General features: G+C 46.6%; 1 protein-coding gene across 6 annotated transcripts in view; it reads left to right on the top strand.

Annotated features, from left to right (window-relative positions):
* The window catches only part of MYO7A (myosin VIIA), a 1,239,317-nt gene that overhangs the window by 848,145 nt on the left and 368,239 nt on the right, over window positions 1-22,933 (top strand). For all 6 annotated transcript variants that reach the window (XM_069640000.1, XM_069639997.1, XM_069640001.1 and 3 more), the window contains one exon: window positions 11,526-11,618. In XM_069640000.1, coding sequence (XP_069496101.1) covers window positions 11,526-11,618 — 93 coding nt within the window. The remainder of the gene's footprint in view (window positions 1-11,525; window positions 11,619-22,933) is intronic.

Here is a 22,933-nt window from a genome sequence, read left to right as displayed (position 1 = left end):
GCTGGCCGGCCCCGACCTCTGTCCGGGAGGTTCAGAGGTTCTTGGGTCTTTCAAATTACTACCGAAGATTCATTCCGAACTTTTCAGAGGTGGTGTTTCCCATCACCCGCCTACTCAAGAAGACGGCCTATCCTTTTTCCTGGTCTACTGAAGCAGAAAGAAGTTTCTGTCATCTAAAAACCCTCTTCTGCTCTGCCCCGATTCTGCAGCATCCAAACCAAACTCTTCCATTTATTCTGGAGACGGACGCCTCCGCTATCGCTGTAGGAGCAGTGTTGCTTCAGTCTTTCAACAAGGTGGAGCATCCGGTCGCCTATCTCTCTAAGACTCTTTCTCCCAGCCAGCTCAACTACTCGGTTTTGGAGAAAGAATTGTTGGCGATGAAATTGGCTTGTGAGGAATGGAGGCACCTTCTCATGGGTGCCCGTCATCGGTTTCTCATTCGCACTGACCACAAAAACCTCAAGGCTTTACAGGACATGGAATGTTCTAACTCCAGACAAGCTAGATGGGCCTACCTGTTTTCGCAGTACGACTTCCAGATCACGTACATCCCTGGGTCTCTCAACCGTCTGGCTGACGCTTTGTCTCGCAAAGATTCCCACTTGGAAACGGTAGCGGTCAAGTCTGAGCCGTTATTCCACAGAAATCGGATCTTAGCCACAGTGAGTTCTTTCCTTCAGGAGGTCAAGGCTGCCGTTGCGCAAGAGGCTCCCCAGTTCTCTTTTTCCGTTGATTCTCCTTTCCAAATCAAAGACGGCTGGGTCTTCTACAAGAAGAAGTGGTATATTCCTGAGGGGTCACTGCGCCGGAAAATCCTTAAATGGTGTCACGACTCACGTCTAGGTGGACACCGAAGCGGGAATGGTACGTTGGAACTCATCTCGAGATCGTTCCAGTGGCCCAACATCAGGAGAGACGTGTTTAACTACGTAAAGACCTGCCCTACTTGTGCCAGTGTCAAATATGCTTCCGGGAAGCCCCTAGGACTTCTTACCCAAGCAGAGATGCCGACTCGCCCGTGGGGTCTCATCTCCACGGACTTCATAGTGGAGCTTCCCGACTCCGAGTCATGCACATGTATCATGGTGACAGTGGACTCTCTAAGCAAGCTAGCCCATTTCTCTCCTCTTCCAGGACTCCCTTCGGCCACCAAAATGGCAGAAACCTTTGCCCGAGATATCTTTAAGCATCATGGCCTCCCCGACAAGATGATATCCGATCGAGGAAGCCAGTACATATCCAAATTCTGGACGGCTTTATGTACTCGATTGGGGATGGAAAGGGCCCTATCCTCAGGGTTTCACCCCCAGACAAACGGCCAAACGGAGCGACTCAACGCAACTTTGGAGCAGTACTTGCGATGTTTTATTTCCCAGTGCCAAGATAATTGGGTTTCTCTACTCCCTACGGCGGAATTCGTGTACAACAACTCCAAGCACAGTGCCACTGGCCTATCACCTTTTTATTGTACCTATGGCGTTCACCCGCGTTATCTAATGCCCGAGGTACCCAGTTACTCCAACTCTCCCACTGCAGAAGAGGTGTTAAGTAATCTCAAGGAGGCCAGGGACAGTGCATTAACGAGTTTGGCGGATTGCAGACGGCGGAATAAGACCGAGGCCGATAAACACCGCAGGGATACACCTTCATGGAAACCGGGGGACAAAGTGTGGTTGTCCACCAGATTCCTTCCCAGATGGACAAGGCCTTCTAAACTATCTCCTCGTTTCTTGGGACCTTTTCCCATCCTCTCCAAGGTCAATCCAGTTGCCTATCGCCTACAACTCTCTCCGTCTCTCAGACGCATACACCCTGTTTTTCACGCCTCTCTTCTTAAACCTTACTATTCAGATCCCAATCACCGGTCTCTCCGCCGGAAACTACCTGTCACTACAACCGACCAGGAGGAATACGAAGTTTCCGCCATTCGTGATTCCAGATTCCTTCATGGTCGGTTGGAATACCTCCTGTCATGGAAGGGTTTCCCAAGGTCGGAGGATTCCTGGGAGCCAGCTTCCCATGTACATGCCCCTCAACTGTTGGCAAAGTTCCATCGCTTGCACCCAGGTAGGCCTGGGCGGTTGCACTCTAGGGGGGGGCATACTGTCACTCGCAGTCGCGGCCATCGCCGTGACTGGCGTTTACTTCCGCGTTGGAGTTTGAGAGGTCATGGGGGAAGGTTGCTTTAGTCCCTTTTTTGTGTTTATGGCCGCAGCTCCTAACGCGAGACGCAACGCTGCCGGGAGTATAAAATCCCTGCCTCCCGGCAGGTCATTGCGTTGCAACCCCTCTCCGTTGTTTACTTCGTTTCTGGGTCCTTCGCTCTTCCTCTGCACCTCGCTTTGGATTCTACTAGGGGTTAATATTTACCCCCACGCGGTTACTTCTCATAGGTGTCCAGTCACCAGTAACCTCCATACTTTGTTTCCCTTTGCCATCCGCCGACCCCCTTTAGGCGGCGTCTGCCGTGCTCTCTCTCTCTCTCTCTCTCTCTCTCTCTCTCTCTCTCTCTCTCTCTCTCTCTCTCTCTCTCTCTCTCTCTCTCTCTCTCTCTCTCTCTCTCCTCTCGTCCTCTCACCTAGCTCTTGAGTCTGGTCATCGCGGGGTTTTCTCTCCCGTGCTCCCGTGTTCCTCCGCAGTGCCTCTCGGTAGACTTCTACCTTCAGTCCGGACCTCCCAGCTGCTGTTTCCCTCGCCTCTCTCCAGGTCGACCGCTACAGTGGACGTTTTCAGCGTTTGGTGATCCTTCGCTTCCTCCTCTTCATCGGTGGACTGCTGGCCTTCTGAGAACAGTCTTGGCACCTCCTATCAGGGTTTTTTCCCCTAGTGGGTTTTTCCCTGCTTTTTCTGGTTTGATTCCGGAGAGGGGGTCGCTGTGCCGCTGTTCACACCCAGCGGCCACAGTGGCTTCTCTCCGTGACAAGCCCTCGCACCAGAGGAAAGAGAGAGACTACCTGGCACGTCGAGGCCTGCAAGATACCATCGACTCGGAAAGCCCAGGTGAGGAGAACGTGGGTACGGAGGGAACACAGTCAAAGGTACCCCTTCAGTCACACCAGTTGCCCACAGAGTTCTGCAGGGTGCTTCTCTCTCCCCTCTGCTCTTTAATCTATACCCGAGCCCCCTTCTCACACTCATTAGATCCCATGGCCTTTCTTGCTACAACTACACAGATGACACCCAAATCTTCTTTAAAATCCCAAAGGACGTCTCCTCCACCGCCCCTAATCTTGCATCATTTCTCTCAGCAATCGAATACTGGATGACCACCAACCACTTCCAACTCAACATGGTCTGCGGTAAGACCGCCCTCTTCCCCAAACCCACCCCATGGTCGCTCCCTCTAGGCCCACTCCTCCTCCACCTCCAACACAGTCAAAAACATCAGATGCAGACATGACCCTATCACATCACATAGGTTGCCAGTCAAAGGATCGACAGTAAAAGGGTCGACAGGTCAAAGGATCGACACCAAAGGGTTGACAGGACAAAGGATCACATTTTTTTTTTCACATATTTTATTTTTTTGGGGGGGTCCCCCAACCCCCCTTTTTTTTGCAAAAAATCACTTTTTTTCCCAAAACGAAATCCTAAAAAAAATATATAATTACAAAAAAAAAATCGATCCTTTGTCCTGTCGACCCTTTGGTGTCGATCCTTTGTCCTGTCGACCCTTTTTTTTCTAGACTAGATACCCATTACATAAACTCGGTGACAAAAATCTGCTTCCTACACTTGCGCATTTTCCACTGAATCTCACCTCACCTTCAAGAAGGCTCTCAAAAGCTGGCTCTTTCCATCAGCATGCTCACAGACTTAGTCCATCTCCCGGGTGAACTATCACCCACCCCTTCCAGGAATGTGGGGGCACCTGAGGAGTCAACAAGAAGGGTCATAGCCTACCTGAGTCCCACAAAAAAATGTGGTCCATCTGTTAACATAATCAGTCTTCTTTGGCTCACATACTCCACTGACAATCTCTCACAGCAACCAACCTCTCATCTGATATCTGGGGAGCAGGTGTAAGTGGATCTAGGTCACCTGGCCTAAGCCCCGCCCACCTGGTGCCTTCCTGGTTGCCGCTCTTTTCTCTAGTTAAGGAGCCCTCCAGACTCTTTTCCTTTGCAGCTGGGGAGCAGGTGTAAGCGGATCTAGTTCACCTGGCCTAAGCCCCGCCCACCTGGTGCCTTCCTGGTTGCCGCTCTTTTTCACCACTTAGTAAGCCCCGCCTACCTGGTGCCTTCCTGCTTCCCCGCTATTTTCCCTTCTTAAGGAGCCCTCCAGCCTCTTTTCCTTTGCAGCTGGGGAGCAGGTGTAAGTGGATCTAGGCCACCTGGCCTAAGCCCCGCCCACATGGTGCCTTCCTGGTTGCCGCTCTTTTTCACCACTTAGCAAGCCCTGCCCACCTGGGGCCTTCCTGCTTGCCGCTATTTTCCCTACTTAAGGAGCCCTCCAGCATCTTTTCCTTTGCAGCTGGGGAGCAGGTGTAAGCGGATCTAGGTCACCTGGCCTAAGCACCACCCACCTTCTTAGCCCTGCCTCTTCCTTTCTGCTCTTAACTCTTAAATCAAGGGTGTCTCTCGCCCGGGCGTCCAAAGCAAAGGCAGCCAAAGAAAAGGGCAATTCCTGTTTGGACCTGTTCAGACCAGGAGGATCCAGGGTCCGACCCCCTGCTAAGACAGCAGGTAAGCATGCACCAACATGTGTTTACACCCTCTGTACCCACAGGCCTTCACCACCCTCTCTGGTCTCCCTGTGTTGTTCCCTTGTGCCTCTCCTCCCACACAGAGGAGTCTGTCCTGATACATTCTGGTTTCACCATCACCGTCATGTGGCCAATGCTGGATTTTACTTTTATGGACTTCATTGATTTTCGGTGCGTCACCCTTTCTCAACTCTCATGTTGGACTTCCTTTGCATCTTGCACTCATGGTGGCTCTGAATCATGCTGTTCCCATCTTCATCTTGTATCCTGGCCGGCAACATTATGTGTTACTACTGACTTCTGCAATTGTAATCACTCTCCCCTCTTGCTTTTCCACTCTTTTTGACTGCTTACTCTCTGTTCTCTCCTGCCCTCCCCTCTCCCTTTTCCTATCTCCTCCCTGCCTCCCCTTACTTTCTTCTATGCACTAACTCTATCAGAATTGTCCCTGGATCTAGTATGATAGCAACCTCGTCTGTCACTCCCCCATCCCCCGCTGTTCCCTTCCCCCTCGCTCCAGCACTATCTGAAACGTTGTCAGGCCTAGTACGATAGTCGCTTGTTTTGTTCCTCCCCTCCCTTTCTGCACCCCTCTCCCTCACCTTTTGTTTTTCTCCAGCTCTACCAGAAATGTTGTCAGGCCTAGTACGGTAGTCGCCTGTCTGTTTCCATTTCCTTCCCACTCTCCCCCTCCCTTCCTTATCTATGTCTTAGCTCTTGCACTATCTGAAAGGCCGAGTACGATAGTTAATTTCACATCCTTACTGTTCATGGCCTGTAAGAATGCCATTGTACTTTTCCTTGTTCCCTCCCTTGCCTTAAAGCGCTTTGAAACACATTGTGTATAGGCGCTATATAAATAAACATATCATATCATATCTATGGGCTTATTTTAGGGACATAGCCACTCCCTGCCTACTGTCGTGCTGGCTAAAAAACACTCCTCACTTCTCTAACTACGGTATCCCGAAGGGCATTCATCCCCACAACACTTCGAGGCCATACCAATGGCAGTAGGTGCTATACAAATGCCATTTAACATGACATATCGAAACCGGAATGGAAACAAATGATTAATGTATAAATGCATAAATCATGCCTCTTTTTATGAACCATTCTAGCCTGCATTTTGGTGCGTATAGCCCGCAGAAGGTTCTGAATGCTACAGTTCAAGAATTCAAGTACTGTGGCGCGTACCTTCTTTCAGATGTATGTACTAATAGCTCCTATCTATATATTCACTGTAAAATCCTTAGTTAAGGTGCAGGTAAAATGCGTAGATTTAACACAACAAAACCCTTGAAATTCAGCGGAGGCAGGAAGTCATGACCAGCATAACTTGCTGCCTTCCTGTTGATGTCCCCCATGATGCTATGTCCCCACAATGCCATTTGCAGGTAATGACTTCTAACATCCGCTGAATTTCCAGGGTTTTGATGCGTTAAATCTGCGCAGCTTAACCGCACCTTAACTAAAGTTTTTTCAGTGAATTTCAAGTGTTTTGTTATACCATATTTCTTTTCAGGGCCACTAGCCATGGCCTTCAGCCGTGTCCCCCAATGATCCCCCAATTAGTTTCTTTTTCACCCACTAGGTGGCCACAGCCTCACATATCTTTTGGGCAGTGTCCAGTGAGCACAGTCCACAGTTTACATTTGAAAACACTACCGGGCCACTACCCAGGGCCTTTGGCGATGTCTAGTGTACATGTCTTTTGGACCCACTTTGTGCTCACTGGCCAAGGCCATATTGCACCCCTTGACATGTTGCCACAATAGGTTACCACGCACCTCATTGTAGCTATAAAATTCCACTTTTTTTGTATTACTCTTATTTTTTTAACTCTCTCTCTTTCTGACTGAAAATGTGAAATTATTTGAGCTCTGAACTTGGTCGCCAGCTTCCCCCAACTCCCCAATATCACATGGTGCCCTCTTCCCCAGCCCCCACCTCTAGTCTGACATTTCATCCTTTTCCCTCTTCCAAAAGGTTATGGGAGAAACTACTGGATGTAAAAACCCCTTGCCCTCCAGCCCCTTCGGAAATGGAGACAACGTATTGAGCCCAAGTTGTTTCATACCTGGTCTAATTCCATCCAGCGGTTTATTTATTTATTGTATTTGGTTAAACGGCCAAACCCTCAGGTATCACGGCATTGGTTACTTACATCAAGGTCATCTTAGGTAGTTACAGCATGGCATATGCATACATGCATTTACATACAAATTTACTCGGTTGCAGAGATCTTATAGGTTTAGGTAGTTGCAGGCATCTTAGGTACATCTTAGGCTTCATATTTACCAGTTAACATTGGTCAAGGATGACTTGGGCGAAGGCATGGGAGTGGCAGCACAGGTGGTGACCTCCGCATAGGGCGAGGAGGAGATGTTATTGGCAGTAGAGTAAGGTAGGCACTGTTACACGATTTACTATGGATATTTGTTGAATAGCCAGGTTTTAAGTTCTTTCTTAAACTTTGGGAAGGAAGTTTCATTGCTGGGGTGGGAGGGGAGCGAGTTCCAGATGCGAGGAGCTGCTGTGGGGAAACTGGCCTTGCCTGCTCTGGTAGTAGTGAAATGTGGGATATGGAGGAGTGTGTTGGCGCTAGATCTGAGTACTCTGGGTGTGATTTTACGTAAGGTGCTTCAATTGAGGTAATTGGGGGCAGTGTTGGAGATGCATTTATGGGTAATGGTGAGAGTTTTATGGAGAATTCTCGCTTGTACTGGGAGCCAGTGAAGGTCTCTTCTGTGTTGTGAGATGTGCACTCTTTTGTTGATGCCCAGAGCTGCTCTGAGGGCTTTATTTTGGATGAGTTGTAGTTTAGCTAAGTTGTTTTTTGAGGTGCCTAGTAATAGAACATTGCAGTAATCAATTTTTGTTAGGATGAGGGCTCTGTGGAGAGTCAGACAGTTTTCAGTGGTGTGATGAGTTAGGCAGTGTAAGCCGTGGAGGAGGCAAGCACACTAATATGGTTGTTCATGGTGAGATTGGAAGCAAGGGATACTCTAAGGTTTTGGCTTTGTGAGACATGAGGTGCCATCTATCACTATGAAGGAGTAGTTCGGGTGGAGTTTCCTTAGTCTCGCTGGTGTGCCGACTAGGAGGATCTCCGTTTTTTCTCCATTAAGGCACAGACTATTGTTGGCCATCCAGATATGGATGAGGCAGTAGACTTTATTTATGCACTCTGTGTCATGTTCGAGGTTGCCTTTGATGGGGATAAGAATTTGTGTGTCGTCAGCAAAGTTGGTATAAATTACTCCCATGGCATCAAGTGCTGCGAAGAGTAGTTTCGTGTAGGCGTTGTAAAGCGTGGGGGAGAGGCAAGATTCTTGCGGTACTCCTAGAGGTACAAGGATGGGGTCAGCTGCTTCTTCCCCTGGGATGACTCTAGATGTGTGGTCGGATAGGAATGACTTTATCCAGGTGGTGGCTTTTTTGGAGAAGTGGAAGTTGGTTGCAAGGGTTTGGCATAACTTGTCATGGTCGACTAAGTCGAATGCCGCGGAGAGGTCAAGGAGTAGTAGTATGCCCAAGTTACCGGATTCCCTAATAGAGTCCATCTGGTTTTTTAGGTCTAGGAGGGCAGTCTCGGTACTATGACTAGGGCGGAATCCAGATTGTATGTCTCCTAACAGATGATTCTGTTCTAGGTGGGTTTGGACTTGGGTTTATGCTATTTTGTCGATAATTTTGAGGAGAAATGGCACAGTGGTTATGGGCCTGTAGTTCGTAGGGATTGTTGGGTCTAGTGAGGGCTTTTTGAGTAGGGGCATTACCCAAGCTCCTTTAATGGATGCTAGTATTTCACTAGATTTGAAAGACTCGTTTACAATAATAATAATAATAATAATAACAAATTTGGTAATAGTAGGTGCTATAGTCGTGGCGCAGCCTTTGACTATTTTAGCTGGGAAACTGTCTCCTTTACAGTTGGATGGCTTGAGAGAGGCTATTGTTTTGAGGACCTGGTCCTCAGTGACTTGTGCGAAATGGAAATCGGGAATATCAGGTCTTGTAGTGGTGTCTAGAGGGTGAGGTGGAGTAGTTGTAAGCTCAAGGAGCTTTTTTTGCGAGGCTATTTTGCTTTGGAGTGTGTTCACTTTGGAGGATAGAGCATCCTGGATAGTGGTACCACAAGTTCTCTAATGATGGTGAATAATTCTTTTGTATTAGATGTGGCTATGGAGATGCGATTAATGAGCGATTCGGCTTTATGGGAATATACGCCCGATTTGTACTGTTTGGATAGTTGTTGTAGTTTGATGCAGAGTTCGGAAGAATTATTTTTTCTGGATAAATGTTCTAGGGCTCTTTTTTGCCTTCTGAGCTCTGAGTTCATCATTGAACCAGGGGGAGCTGTGTTTGGGCTTGGACAATTTGGTTGTAAGAGGGGCTACTTCGTCTATTGCAGTTTTAAGACATTGGTGGAAATGAGTCGCAACTGTCTCTGTGCTGCTGCTGACTAGAGGTTTGGCATTTAGCAAGTTGTTGAGTAATGTGTTTAAGTTCTCGGGGTGAGTTTGTGCGCCTTTCTAACCTGGATGGGAACTCGGTTACATGATTTGGCTATTGGGTCTGTGTCTGAATTTATGTTAAATTTAATTAATGGTCAGTCCATTGCATTTTCAGGATGTCTACTAATGTTACTGCAGTATTTCAATGTGAGTATCCAGTCGAGGATTCTACCTTTAGAGTGGGTAGGGGAGTTCACTATTTGGGAGAATTGCATCTCACAGAATGCCGTGTCACAGGCTGTTGCTTTGCTGTCCATGGGGTTGTTGTAACCTAGGTTAAGGTCTCCTAGGAGGATATACTTGGTTTTGGGTTTGAGCAAAGGCGTAATGAGTAGCGGAAAGTCTATGGGCCTCATTACACGGTAGGCGGTGAGCCATGGCGCTATTAGCGCCATGGCTCATGCCGGTAAAATACCGGCACCGCCTTGGCGGAAAGGGGATTTACCGCCCCATTCCAAGGTTGGAGGGGCGGTAAATCCCCCTTCCGCCATTGCCCTTCCCCATTCCCATTTCTGCCCCATAGGGCTCTATGGGAATGGGGAAGGCGCTAATTACGGCACCGCAATTTTGCGGTGCCGTAATTAGCTCCGAGGTCCCTTAGCGGGTTGGATTTTAACGCCTGCAAAAAGCAGGCGTTAAATGCCCCAACCCGCAAAGGGACCTCGTAGTAAGGCGGTAGGGATTTACCGGTACCGGTATTTTACCGGTACCGGTAAATCCCTACCACCATCCATGTAATGAGGCCCTATATCTGGGTTATTAGAAGGCACTCGGTGCTCTGTATACTATTAGGAAGTTGATTGTTGCCTTGGGACTGATGGCTAATTTAAGAGCGAGGGCTTCGTAGCCAGAAGGTGATTCCATTTTACATTCTCTAAATTTTAGGGTAGTTTTGTGGATTATAGCTACTCCACCTATTGCATCTGAGCGGTCCGCTCTGAGGAGAGTGTATTCTGACAGGCTGGCTAGTGCAATCTGTGGGCCTGAAGCAGTATGCAGCCATGTTTCGGTGATTACTAGAAAATCAAGTTTAGCTTCTAGTATGCAATCATGTATGTCTAATGCATGTGCTCCAAGGGATCTGACATTAAGTAGGGCTCCTAGGAGAGGCTGACTAGGTTTGGGTGAGTTAAATGTCAATGTTGTGTGAGTCCGAGAGGGGGTTAGGGTCGCTGCGGTGTTGGGTGAGTTTTGCGGGGTTTCATTGGAGTTGCTGGACCATTGGGAGTTGGTGTCAGAGATCTCCCGAGTCACGCGGGGTATGGTACTAGTAGTAAGAATTACAGGAGAGGAGTGTAGGTTTTTGATGAGGGGGTGTTGGTGGTGGGTGCGCGCTGAGAGTCTATTGTTTTCTTTTTGCTGTAGTGGGAGGTCTGGCTTGGATTAACTTATGTGAGGTTCTGGTGGAAAGATGAGTGTGGCGTAGTCTGCCCAGTAGTGGCAGGGTAAGGCTGTGGGGTTGAGGTGCAGTAGGGAATGCTGGAAAGTTGGGAAGGAATGGTGTGGGGCAGGGCAAAGGATGGTGTCTGGGGCAGTGTAGCCAGGCCAGGCCTGTCTTAAGGAAGATGAATACACTGCGTTGTAGATGGGCGTAGTTGGTGGGAGGCTTGGAGTGGCAGTGTGCAGGCTGGATTTGTGGGTGCCGTTAGTCATGGTTTGGCGGAGTGAAGCACTGTAAAGTGGGAGGATGAGGCAGAGGGTAGGGATGATAGATAGAAATGGGGTTGCGGCTCTTGTGTGTGGGTGTCCAGAACTGATGCGGTGTGTCACATTCGTCTAGGGCGGGTGCACACAGGTGCATGGTGTTCCGTGTGGTTGCATCGGAGCAGACACTTTTGCGAGGTGTATATGGTCTTAGGGCAATGCAATAGTAGCGCCGCAGGTGTGCCTTGTGGTTCTAGTGGCTTACTAGACAAGGTGCTGCTGGATGGGAGGGTTTGCCTTGTGCGCTTGTGCGTACGAGTCAAATGTTAATAGCAATTCATTTTTCGGGTTTCCTATGGGACTTGATACCCAACTTAACTATATGGCGGTGACCACCACACTACAATACACACCATATATATTACTGAGAGCATCACAGGTTATAATAACTTTATAGGTTCCACCCTTGGGCCATTGTAGGCCTTTTAGACCTGTAAACCTGCTCTCACCTGTTAACTCTGTCTTCAGGGCCCACAATACCCAGCATGGCTTTTGGGCTGGGTCAATTAAGCTCAACTATATGTGATGCATGATGTGGCTCTTTTGACATCAATGGCTGTGCTTAATTATTTAAAATGTCCTTTTTTCTTCAGGGGGACCTGCGAGGTACTTGCCAGCGTATAGCTGAAGCTGTGCTAGGAAGGGACGATGACTGGCAAATTGGCAAAACAAAGATTTTTCTTAAGGTGAGATTCTGATGTCAGTTTACCATGCTGGGAAATCTTTCTTTTTAAGAGGAAGACATGGGTGAGAAAAATAATCTGAATTTTTAAATGAACTGTTTTTTGCAAACATAACTGTTAGTGTTTCTGCAGGACCAGCTGCCTACATGTCAATAAGGGATGCAGAATACCTTTGCCATATTTGACATTTTAAGTATGGGCAGGAGACAGCAAGGGCTAAGAAAGCTGACAGTCACTCCTCTGATGCGCCGTCAAAGGACACTCACTTTCCCCTCCTATTTCCCTTGAACCGCAGAAGCAAATCCCAGTCGCTGCCTCGCCCTTCCTGCCCCTACTACTATTACTACTTAAGACACTACTACATCTACTTATCTGTTACTAGATTTGCTACTAGCTTTAGTTCTTCTGCTACTACCACCACCACCACTACTACTACTACTACCACCACCTCCAACACCACTGCTGCTATTAATATTACTACTATGTTGGCAAATATTACTAGTAATGTCATTTCTGCTATTTGTTCTTTTACTCCCAACACTAGATGCCCCTACCTAACATGACTATTACTGCTACTGACTTCCTCTTCCTACACTGAAATGGTACTAATAATATTAGGAGGTCTGATGGGTAGAGCCAGTTAGTAGTAGTGCAGCTCCCAGTAGTAGCTGCCCTTGTCTTACTGATAGTAGCATTACTAGCAGTGGCAGTATGACTGCTAATAGTAACAGCAAAGCTCCTAATGGTGGAACTAATACTAAACGGAAAACTAAAAAACTAGATTCAAGTAGTAGCAGAAGTAAAATAGTAGTAGTAGATGCCGGCAAATCCAAGTAGCACCATACACAGCTACCTTTTGTAATCCTTACCCATCTGTGGTTGTATTAAAGCATACAAACATACTGTGCATGAGTCCATGGACTTGACCTGAGATCAGGTTATTTGCGGGAGCACACTTGGTTTTCGTTAATACAGGCTGTGCTTTTTTATTTTTGAGGGAGTCTTAGCCGAGAGGCTACCCTAGTCACTGTTGCAGTAGCCGAGCCTGAGCATAACTACTGCACATACCAAGGAAGATCCTGAGGTTAGGTTGAAGAATGGGCAGGATCCCTCTGAGTTGCGAGTGGTGGAAGCCCAAATCAGTTACACCTGCGATCTGCCGAGATGAAATCACAGATCAAAGACCACACCCAGTTTTCAGGAACCATGTTTAGGCTCCGGAATGTGCCTCAGAGGAGACAACCAATCAGGCAGCATGGCCCATGGATTGCGCACACCCATAATTACACGTATTGAGGCAGAGATGATTTAAGGCCATCTAATCCTGAATGTGTAGCAGATTCTCTCCTATCAAATGGCATCTGCTAGATTGCTTTTTCATATCAATATGTAGCTGTGTGCTGATGGCCTATAATAATTTTATGTTGTTATAGAGCTCTAGCATGCTAATTGACTTATTTCTGGAAACTCAAGGGAAAGTTACTGCGAAAAATGGGAAGCCAAAAATTCCAAGAAAGGTAATGGGAGATACAGAGGCAGGCGGAGCAAAAAGTTAGTCACATAAATTTAAGTCTCCGTTGCTGGCACTACTATTGCAAAAGATGGGCATAAAATTACAATTAAAGAACATGAAGCAATGCAAATTGGCTATGAGAGGTTGGACTCGGATCAACGTATAAACACCTGATAATTTCACTCGTAGTATAGGGATCTTTCCAGTAGTTTCTGTTTCAGTTGTTTCTTCAATGTTTCTTTCAAATCTGGGTTGGTGGGACCAAGGTGTACAGTAGTTTTGAACCAAGACTAACTTTTCTTGCAGTGGGGGATTTCAGAGTTCTTTTCGTCCAGTTGCTGGTTACACAGTAGTTAGGTTTTTCAGATCTTTCCTCCGAATCATCCTGCTACTAAAGCTGGGCAGTTATATATTAAAGTGATACAAGGTCTGTCAATAGTGTCCAAAATGTATCAGTCTGTCATTTCAACTTTTACCGCTGGACCTTTATTGTAATGACAATGTCTGTCTATAAGCAAAAATTATGGTCTATGTTAAAGTGAAGACCAAATTAGACATTAAGCAGAAAAATAACCACAGGATAAATGAGATCTGAGCTGCTTTGTAATTTACCATGTGAGACCAACTACCAAAAAGCAGGAGGAATTTGACACGTGTTTTTTATTCATTGTAGATTTCCACATCTGCCACCAACAGCATTGTCTCCAACTTCCCCTTCAATTGAAGGATGCACAATGTACACTGTAAGGTTAACACAGTTTTCCATGACAGGCTTGCACAACATCATAACAGACCTCTGTATCTTCTGCTGAGGCTGGGTGGTCCTTCCTTAATTTCTATAGCCAGTCCAGGTTTGGGCATGCCTGGTCCCTCCTTAGTTTCATTGGCTAGGTTGTTGTCAGTGATGGTGTAGCGGCACAACTAGAAAAGGGAGTCCAATGATTCATGCCCACTACTATATCATTGAAGGCTGACTGTTAACATGGGCTTTGTGTTGGTTTGCCCCCAAACTGTGCTCAGTGAGAAAAAGCTGTAGATGGGGAGATGGGGAAATGGCTGAGACAGGCGGTTTCTGGGATAGCGGTGCCGTAAAACCAAAGCTTCAAATTTGAGGAGCAGAAGAAATGGCTTTCCAAGCTACTGGGCAGTTACTGAGGCCTTACTGTGAGAAACCTGAATGTGTCTCATTTACTAGTCGACGGGGATCTGTCATCCAGGAGGTCAGGACACGCCCATCGCTATCGGATCCAGTTCCCGGGGGTAGACCAGTGGGGCAGGATCACCTAGATGAGGGGTGGGGAGTGGAAGTGCCCCCTTCCTTGTAACACCATTTCCCCATCCTACCCGGTAGGATATTTGGAAGCTCTACTCCCACCCCCTTTCCAACATGAACACTTTTTTACACCGTAACAGAAAACAGACTAACTCCAGAGCCGTTTACCTGACATGTCCTAATACACGAGTTAGGCATAGTCAGGCAATTGACAATAACCACGCACACTTGATGGCCCTTTACCTTCCCCACAGGGATAAAAGGTGGAGCACGAGAGCACAATATGAGCAAGGCAGACTGCAGGACGAGAGAGCTAATTCAGCACGGCAATTCAAGAGGTAGAGCACGACGGCACAAACGGAGAGGGTGACAAGGAGAGACGCGATCTTGCCCTTTCCGACCAAAGCCTGTGAAATCTCTGCAGAAGGAATCGTAAGACTGTGAACAGTAGCCAACGTGTGTTGCAGCAGATGTCAACGGTGCACAGGGCCCTCCTGCGCTAATAACCAAGCCGGAGAGTGACGCTTGTCTCCGTGGTACCAACCTTGACTACAGAGAGAAGAAAAGCCAAGCGATTCATCACAGCCAGTGAGTTGAGGGGAGAGCCGATAAGAAACCGAACTGTGTTGAGCGAAAAGTAGCAAACTGATAATTGAACTGTGAAAGGACAAAGAACTGTTGATACCAAAATGGGGAAAACCAGAAACAGAGGAGTCCGACACTCAGGAATCTCATGGCCGATTACCTGATTGTTGAAACTACCGTTACCAAAAGGCATGATAAGAACTGATTGAGAAAATGTGTGAATGACAAAGTTGGAAAGAGTGAACCCAAAGGTGGGATGCCAATACAAAGGGGGCAAAGTCTAAAGTCCCGATATACAGTGTGATGACAAGAGTGAACCTCGCAGAAGGATGTCCACGGTGAACTGTTTAAATAGACATTAGGATTTGTGAATGTTACAGACGAAATTGTGTTGAAAACCATAGTGAACCCTGACGAAGGGAAGCTAACATTCGAGAAGGGTCTGAGCCCGGAAGAGGGGGATCCAAAGGTGAAAAGGCATCACCCAATGTACAAGCAGAAAGAAACCTTTGTTTATTATTTTTAAACCCATTAGGTGCTCGGAGGCAAGAGTATTTCTGTAGAAAAGAGACTTAACCATCGAAGGCCCTGACTGCTGAGAGCTGAACTGTTGGCTCATGCTGGGAAAGCTCGGGCGTGTGCTGTGCTCCATAATCCTACCGTGTCCTATGCTCAAAACCCTGACTAGCACATCCTGACTTATTATTTGTGAACACGTCCTTCTTTCTAAGGAACATTATCCAACACTTCTTTTGTATTTAGCCTAAGGATTGGTAATAGGTTTTTCTGAGTATAGGCCCTTTTATTTGACAAGACACCACTAGGACTGCCTTATTATTGCTTGATGGTCGAAGCTTGCTCCCATCTTGGATTTAGGTTTAGATTAGGCGTTTTTCCAACCTACCTTTGCAGTTTAATAAACACCCTTGAACTGTGATCACTTATCTGTCTTTACTGTTGCCACCATGAGTTCCTTACATAATGAACAGATTCATTGCATGATATGCTTCCACGATGAAATTATATCATGGCCCAATTGTGAGATGACCATGAGACTGGTACATGTATTTTTGCACAAGTTGGTTTAAACAGTAAGAATGGAGAAATGACAAATGAATGTCCATCAGGAGTCTTATTTAGGGCACTGCACAACTAATGATGGGGTGAAAGCCTACGTCTGACTATGTTCGGGCTCACGTGAACCCTTAATAGCCTCTTACCAAAGAGCAAGTACATTTATTTCTAGGCCTAATGGAGTTTTCCTCTAAACTCAAGTGGTATGCTGGCAGAACAGCCCTGTTGAGTTATTAAAAAAGTTAAATGTTTGGGCGGACAAATGCAGGCATGGATGTATGCTTTTGAGAGGCATAAAATAGATATTTGTTATGAACCAACATTGCATCATTATGTTCTCGTTGTGAGGATGTCTCCAACTAGACTTGCATGAATATGTTATTAGGGCTATTTTAAGCTAAGTGTAAGATGACTTTGAGGTACCTGCTGAGTTTGCTTCCTATGTGTTGATAAATGCTAATAAAAAAATATTCAGGTATATGGATGCACGTGTTGGCATGTTTTTGGTGCTCTCTGCATTACTGGACGTTCATGTGGTGTCTGTCCACTGTGTATCTTAAGGTCTGGTGAGATAAGAATGCATCAAGTAATAGTCAGGGGTGCCCGGTAGGGTTAATGGCTTGATAGATCATTCATCCAGAATTTAATTTGCAGAACCAGAAGTCATGGCTGATCTATGGTTTGCCAATGTGCAGGAGAGAGTGGGTAACGGAATTACTTATCAAGGATTATTGTCTGAGGTTAAAAAGGATCTTAATAGCGTCATGAAGAGACTGAGGTAAGAATTCCTATGAGGACGGAGAACAATAACTGCTTTTACAAAGTAAAGGATGGATTGTCACAATGCAAACTAGTACTTATGGGGGCTAACAAAGTGCTTCCAATCATGGGCTGGTGGAGAGTAGGCCTAATATATGAAGGCCGCTGGAGCAGGCACATTACAGCTGAGAGAAGATGACTCATACCCGTTATAGATGTTGATATGGAGATAGTGGACAAAAAAGGAATAAGGCGTTAAGGAAACATACCAAGAAATGCAGCCACTAGATGTTCCTAATGGTGTGTGGAGGTGAAATGTTCACTATACACTATTGGACCGATGAATGTGTTGGGAAGATAATCACATCACACTATAGAACTGGCCAATTATGCATCAGACTGACTTCAGGTTGAGTTTGTTGCAGAGAGTGTTTTGGAGCAAGGACTTCCCAAATGAGTTTATTTACAGACAATGGGATGCAGTTGGTTTATTGTGTATTTGTATTTATTTAAGAACAGAAATTACCAAGTTATCAATAATAGAGAGCAGAGGCAGTCCTAAAATAAGGTGCCTTTACTAGACTTGCTAAGAGCATTGATGGATTGTATGACGTTTAGCAGGTGTTGACGGGATATGATTAGGAACGTATACCATGGGAAATGACTGAAGCACAATTTGAGAGCCTTGTGCCAGTATTTACATAATTCGAAATTATATAGAGTAGTCTGAGGGCACAATGCAGGAGAGGTTGGTTTGTTGGATAGTTTGGTTTGAAGGGTGTGAGGGTATTTGGGCGGGTGCTCCTGTCATTGCTGGTGGATCTTGAGCCTCGATCTGAAGTGTTCCACTGATTAGATGGCTTTGATGGCCAGAGGGAGAGCAAATAGTGTGGGCAAATAGGAGGGGAGTGGGGCAAATAATGAAAAGGAGAGAAAGGGGTATATGATATGATATAGCATTTATAACGCGCCTATACACAGGTGTTTGTGGGGCGATATGTGGGGGTGGTGGTCTGACACGGGTGGGGAAGAGTACATTGAGATGCATTTAGTGAGGTAGTAGGTGGCAAGACCATAGATTGGTTTATAGATGAGTGTCAGGAATTTAAAGAGAGAGCAAATTTGTGAGGCAAGCCACCAGCATGGTAACAGTAGGTAGCGGTGGGGAAGGATCTGGGTAGTTGAAAAGAGTGCATGTCACAAAGTTTAAGACTTTAATAAGGGGAGCAAAGGGATAGGCCAAGAAGTAGGTCTGTGCAGTAGTCAGTTTGCTGAGTGCGAGTGTAGCAATAAGATTTTTAGTTGAGTGGTGCATGGGGCGTGGGCAGATTATTTTAATGCTTAGGGGCTTCAGCTTGGTTTTGATGGCAGTGGCATGATGAACTAGTCGAGTTTCAGGTCTCTATCAAATAGAACCACATGATTGCGAGCCATTGGGAAGCGGGTGAGGAGGTCATGGGGGGAAAGGATAGGAGAGGGAAGAGTGGGGCTGGTGTTGTTGACAGGGAGAAAGATGGCTTCTATTTCTGAAGAGTTTATCATTGGGCAGCATAGAGGCATAGAGCCATCCAGTGGCAGGTGCTAGGCATTTGCTTATGTGTTCGGAGACTGAAGGACTTGATGGGGTTAATGTGAATAATATCTGAGAATTGTCAGTAAAGAGATTATAGTTACAGCCAAAGGAGTAAATGGGTATACCAAGGGAATGGATGTATGGGGTGAAGAGGAGTGGGCATAGGACTGATCCTTGAGGAACATCTATAGGAAGTGTTGTTGGGGAGGAAGGGCTGGAGTCGATGAGATAAATAAGGGCCGGGTAGAGAGATAGGAGGACGTCATATAGAGTATGGCTTCCCTGAAGCCAAGTAGGGGAATAGTTTGAAGCTGAAAGTTCTAAAAGGATGAGGATGGATGCGAGCTGAAAGTGCAGTAGCGGTACGAGAATTGGCAACATGGATGTGTGCAGTCTCGGGAGAGTGCTTGGATAGGAATCTGGATTGGAGGGGCTCTGCAAATGAGTTTACCCTGAGATAGTTGACTCTGTGGTAGAAGACAACCCTCTTGAGGATTTTAGAGTGGTAGGAATAATAGAGGCAGATCTGTATTTTTTCTCCTCTTAGCACTTCACCCTGAGCACTTTTCCATGACCACCACAGCACCTATCCCTTACCCCTACCCCCTCTGCACTTGCATGTTCTTAACACTCCCAAGGCATAGTAGGTTTCTCTCCCCCTCCCTATCATTCTTCTGATTTGTTTATACTGTCTTCATTTATTTATCTTTGTTGTAATTCATTGTCTATCTTCCCCTGTCCCCACCCTGTTGGTGCTTTGAAACAGTTTTGCTAATTGTATAAGCGCCTAACAAGTGACCAATAAATAAATAAATACATCTGTAGATTGAAGAGCTGTTGGTGCAGGTGCATTCTTTAAGAGAGGTATGCCTGTGGGCGATTTGTAGCAGACTGGGAAAATACCAGGTGAGAGGGGTAGGTTGAATAAGGCATTGCCGTGCGCGAAGGTGACAGGTTCCATTTCCTTAACAATTTGTGGTGCAAAGGGTTCCATTGGAGCGCAGCATGTGTTGCAGAGCCAAAGATGGGTAGAGGTTTAGTGAGGGGAGGAGTGGGAGAAGTGGGATTCAGAGAAGATTGTGGATAAGATGGGAGGAGTAGAGAAGGAGAGAAGGGATGGAAGAGATAGGCGGGTGGACAATGTGTCCTGTATTTTGGGGATTTTACTGGAGAAGTAGGTGGCAAAGCCATTGTCAGGGAGAGAGGAGGAAATGCAGCAGTTCCTAGGGGAGAAAGCATAGCTTGGAGGTTCATGGAGGGTTTGTGACGATATGAGCAGAAACAGGAAACAAGATTAGTATATTAGGAAGATTTGGCTGTATCAAGTACAGTGGTCGGGGTCAGTAGAGAGCTCTTGTAGGCAGCAAGAAGAGTATGGGATCAGTCTTTGCACCCAATGGCGTAAGCAGCTAGGCCTTGTTGTCCTCAGAAGCCGAATAGCTGAGGAGATCTCTGGTTAAGGATGTGGGCAGGAGGGGGTGAATGAGTAGGTAGGTAGTAATCATTGGAAGGGTAGACAGTTGAATTCATTAAAGGCAAATTCAATTAAGTGAGCAAGTAATGGAGAGTGAGCTTGGAGCGAGATGTTAAACTGGTCGGGTTTGGGGAGCATGGAATCGGCTCGAATTTACATTCAGTGATAGATGAGGGGTGTGGATGGGGCAGTGGGAAGGAAACGAGATGGGTAAGTGAATGAAAGAGAGTGGTCAGAAGAGAAGGGTTCATTTGTGGTATCAGAGGAGACCAGGGTGGAAGAGAGAAATATGAAATCGAGAAAGTAGCCTTTAGTGTGATTTGGAAGGTTATGTAGGTTGACGAGTGAGTTGTTGGAGAGAATGAAGTCAAGTTGGAGCTGGCGTGTCTTAGAGACATTGCAGCGCTTGAGGTCCACTATTATGATGGCAAGGATATCAGCTGGGAGCATTTCGTGTAAGAGGACATGATCGGAGAAAAGGAGGTTGGTGCCTCCTCTCGCACCTCTCTCTCGTGCTTTCACACTCTCTCACCATCGCTCTCCTTGCCCTGTTTCTCTTCTCTTTCCTTGTTCTCTTTCTCTACCTTCTTATCACTCTTGCTATTTATATCACTGCTTTTCACTTTAAGACATTCATGGTTTGGACAATTCGGAACACATGCAAGCAGATCACCTCTTCATTAAAATGACACATTGTTGGGCACAACAGCAACAATGGTCGAGTCTCTGAGTATAATGTCAACCTATGTTGTCCCCACCTCCATTTCCAGTGGAGACTTTGGCTAGTTAGGCCCCCATTAAAAAGGTGATAACAGTAAAAACCGGTGGTGTCTCAAGGATGGTCTGCAGTGTTTCTTAATGAGGAGTATTTGACTCCGAGTTGATAATTTGAGGCTTACATGGCAAGGCTGTCTTGCAGACATAATTATTAAGAAGACAGCCAGAGCATTCCCACAGGCCCAGAATTAGCAGGGATAACTGTGGGGTGGAGAGCGAGGTGGGACCAAACACTTCAGCTACACCATGACAGTGAGTGTGACTGCTCTTAGGCAGTGAGTAAGCAACATGCTAAGAACAGCAAGAGGCTGAAGGAATCATTCACAACAATTAACCCACTTGGATGCCGGAGACTGCCCAGGAAAAGCTGCCTAGAGAAGACTGCATACCCTGCCGGAAGGATTCCCCAGCTGCCACGAAGGAGGAAGTTGTGGGGCCAGGGGACCATGTAAGCGTGTGAAGGGGTACGGTATCTGGGGGAGGGAGGTCCCTAGTCCTATTGCTCCAAATTCTGGCCAATGGCTATCACCAAAACCTAGATTCCCGCCAATGACACCACTACCATGGCAGCCTCTCACACCGAGTCTGCTTTGTTCTCTACTTCCCTCATCTTTCCAGAGAAGGCAGTGGCGTGTGTCCCATGATCAGCAAGGACACACCATTGGCACCCCTTTCCCTCTATGATTTCACTCCCCCCTCCTTTCAGCATATATCGGCCCAACTCCTCGCTCGCATCCCTCTTTCTATCCTCCTTATCTAACGCCCACTGGGCACGAGCAATTGAAAGAGAAGAAAGAAATGGACATGGGAGAGGTGTTCAAAGTAAAAGGAAGATTAGGAGAGGGAATTAAGAGGAAGCTTTGAGGGGGGGGGGCGGGAGGGAGACATTAGGATAGTGAGCCAGAGCATGCTTGCCAACATGGCCAATTCCAATCTGTCTAGTCCTGGGTTTTTTCTTTCTGGGATTTCTAGTTCCACTTTCCCATTATAAAAAAAAGGACTAAAATTCCCAGAATACAAAGAAAAAACCCAGGACTGGGTAAGAAACTACAGATTGGAATGGATCATGTTGGCAAGTATGCTGGAGAGGTGGAGAGAGCAGGGGAGGGTAAGGAGACTAAAAGGGGGTAGAGAGAAAAGTGAGTCATAGGGAAAGTGAGAAAGAAAGAAGCAGCAAATGTCCAGAGGGGGGAAAGATAGCTGCCAGCTAGGTCTGTATGTGGCATGCAAGACAACATGAGTTCGACTCCTAGCAGACCTGACTAGGCTTTCGCTATTTTACTGAATAATAACACTGGATATTTACAGCACCATGACACGGGAAAGCTGCAGTCGTAGTAGGTGTCCTGATGGGACACAAATGTATTATTTTTCCTCCGTAAACAAAGCTATCCTCCAGTTTCCTGGGCAGGAAGTTGTAGATTTGCCTTCTAAAGCAAATGTCGGCTCTGTTTCCGGTAGGGACGCAGCTGCGGTTTCTGATAAACTCCAGGGAGAGGAAAGCGACAGTCAATCCGATGACATGTTTTTAGGAAAAATCCACGGGATGAGGCAACTCGTCGAGTGTGCTGTTTACAGGCAGCTGGCGTTGGAAAAACGAGTGCAGTACGGTGGGCGGGGCGAGTCTCCACGTTCATTCAAAGCAACACACGTAGGTCGCCCTGAAATGCAATGTTTCGTTTGAAAATTTACTCAGTTGTCCTTCATGCCATTTCGACATTGCAGTGTTTAGAATAAAAATATATTTGCTTTATCGAGCGTCTATTTTGAAAAGCAATTCTCACTGATATTTAAGCCACACGTACTAAAACCCGTTCTCCCCAGTTCTTGGACAACACACCCTTAGCAATACACTGTGCAGTGCAGCACACTCAAACTGAGCTGAGCGCTCAAAATATTGAGACCAAAATGAAGAAGGTCCACATAGAGCCTCATTATGAGTTTGGCGGTAAACTTGCTTATTCAGCTCCAAATTGGATTACTGTTACCCCACCTGGTCCCTTGTGTGATATTGCAGATTTGCCAACAGGAGCCCCATACTCAGGCCTTGCCCCACACTGTACCTGGAAGGAGACATGGGACACAGGTCTTGACGCTTCGGGTTCCCGGCGTGCACTAGCGAGCCCGAATACTCCCACTTTATTTTCTTTGCGAATGCGCGACGGCGAACATTGCTGTTGCGCACACATGCCATCATCGCACCTTGGATTCACCACAGCATTACAAGTGGTGGAACCCAGGGGGATTTATTTGTGGATTTTCTGTGACCGGTAATTCTGCACATTAAATC

Source organism: Ambystoma mexicanum, chromosome 7q (genome assembly GCF_040938575.1).
Source record: "Ambystoma mexicanum isolate Mex_15411 chromosome 7q, UKY_AmexF1_1, whole genome shotgun sequence".
NCBI lineage: Eukaryota > Metazoa > Chordata > Amphibia > Caudata > Ambystomatidae > Ambystoma > Ambystoma mexicanum.
This window is presented reverse-complemented; position numbering and strand designations above follow the sequence as displayed.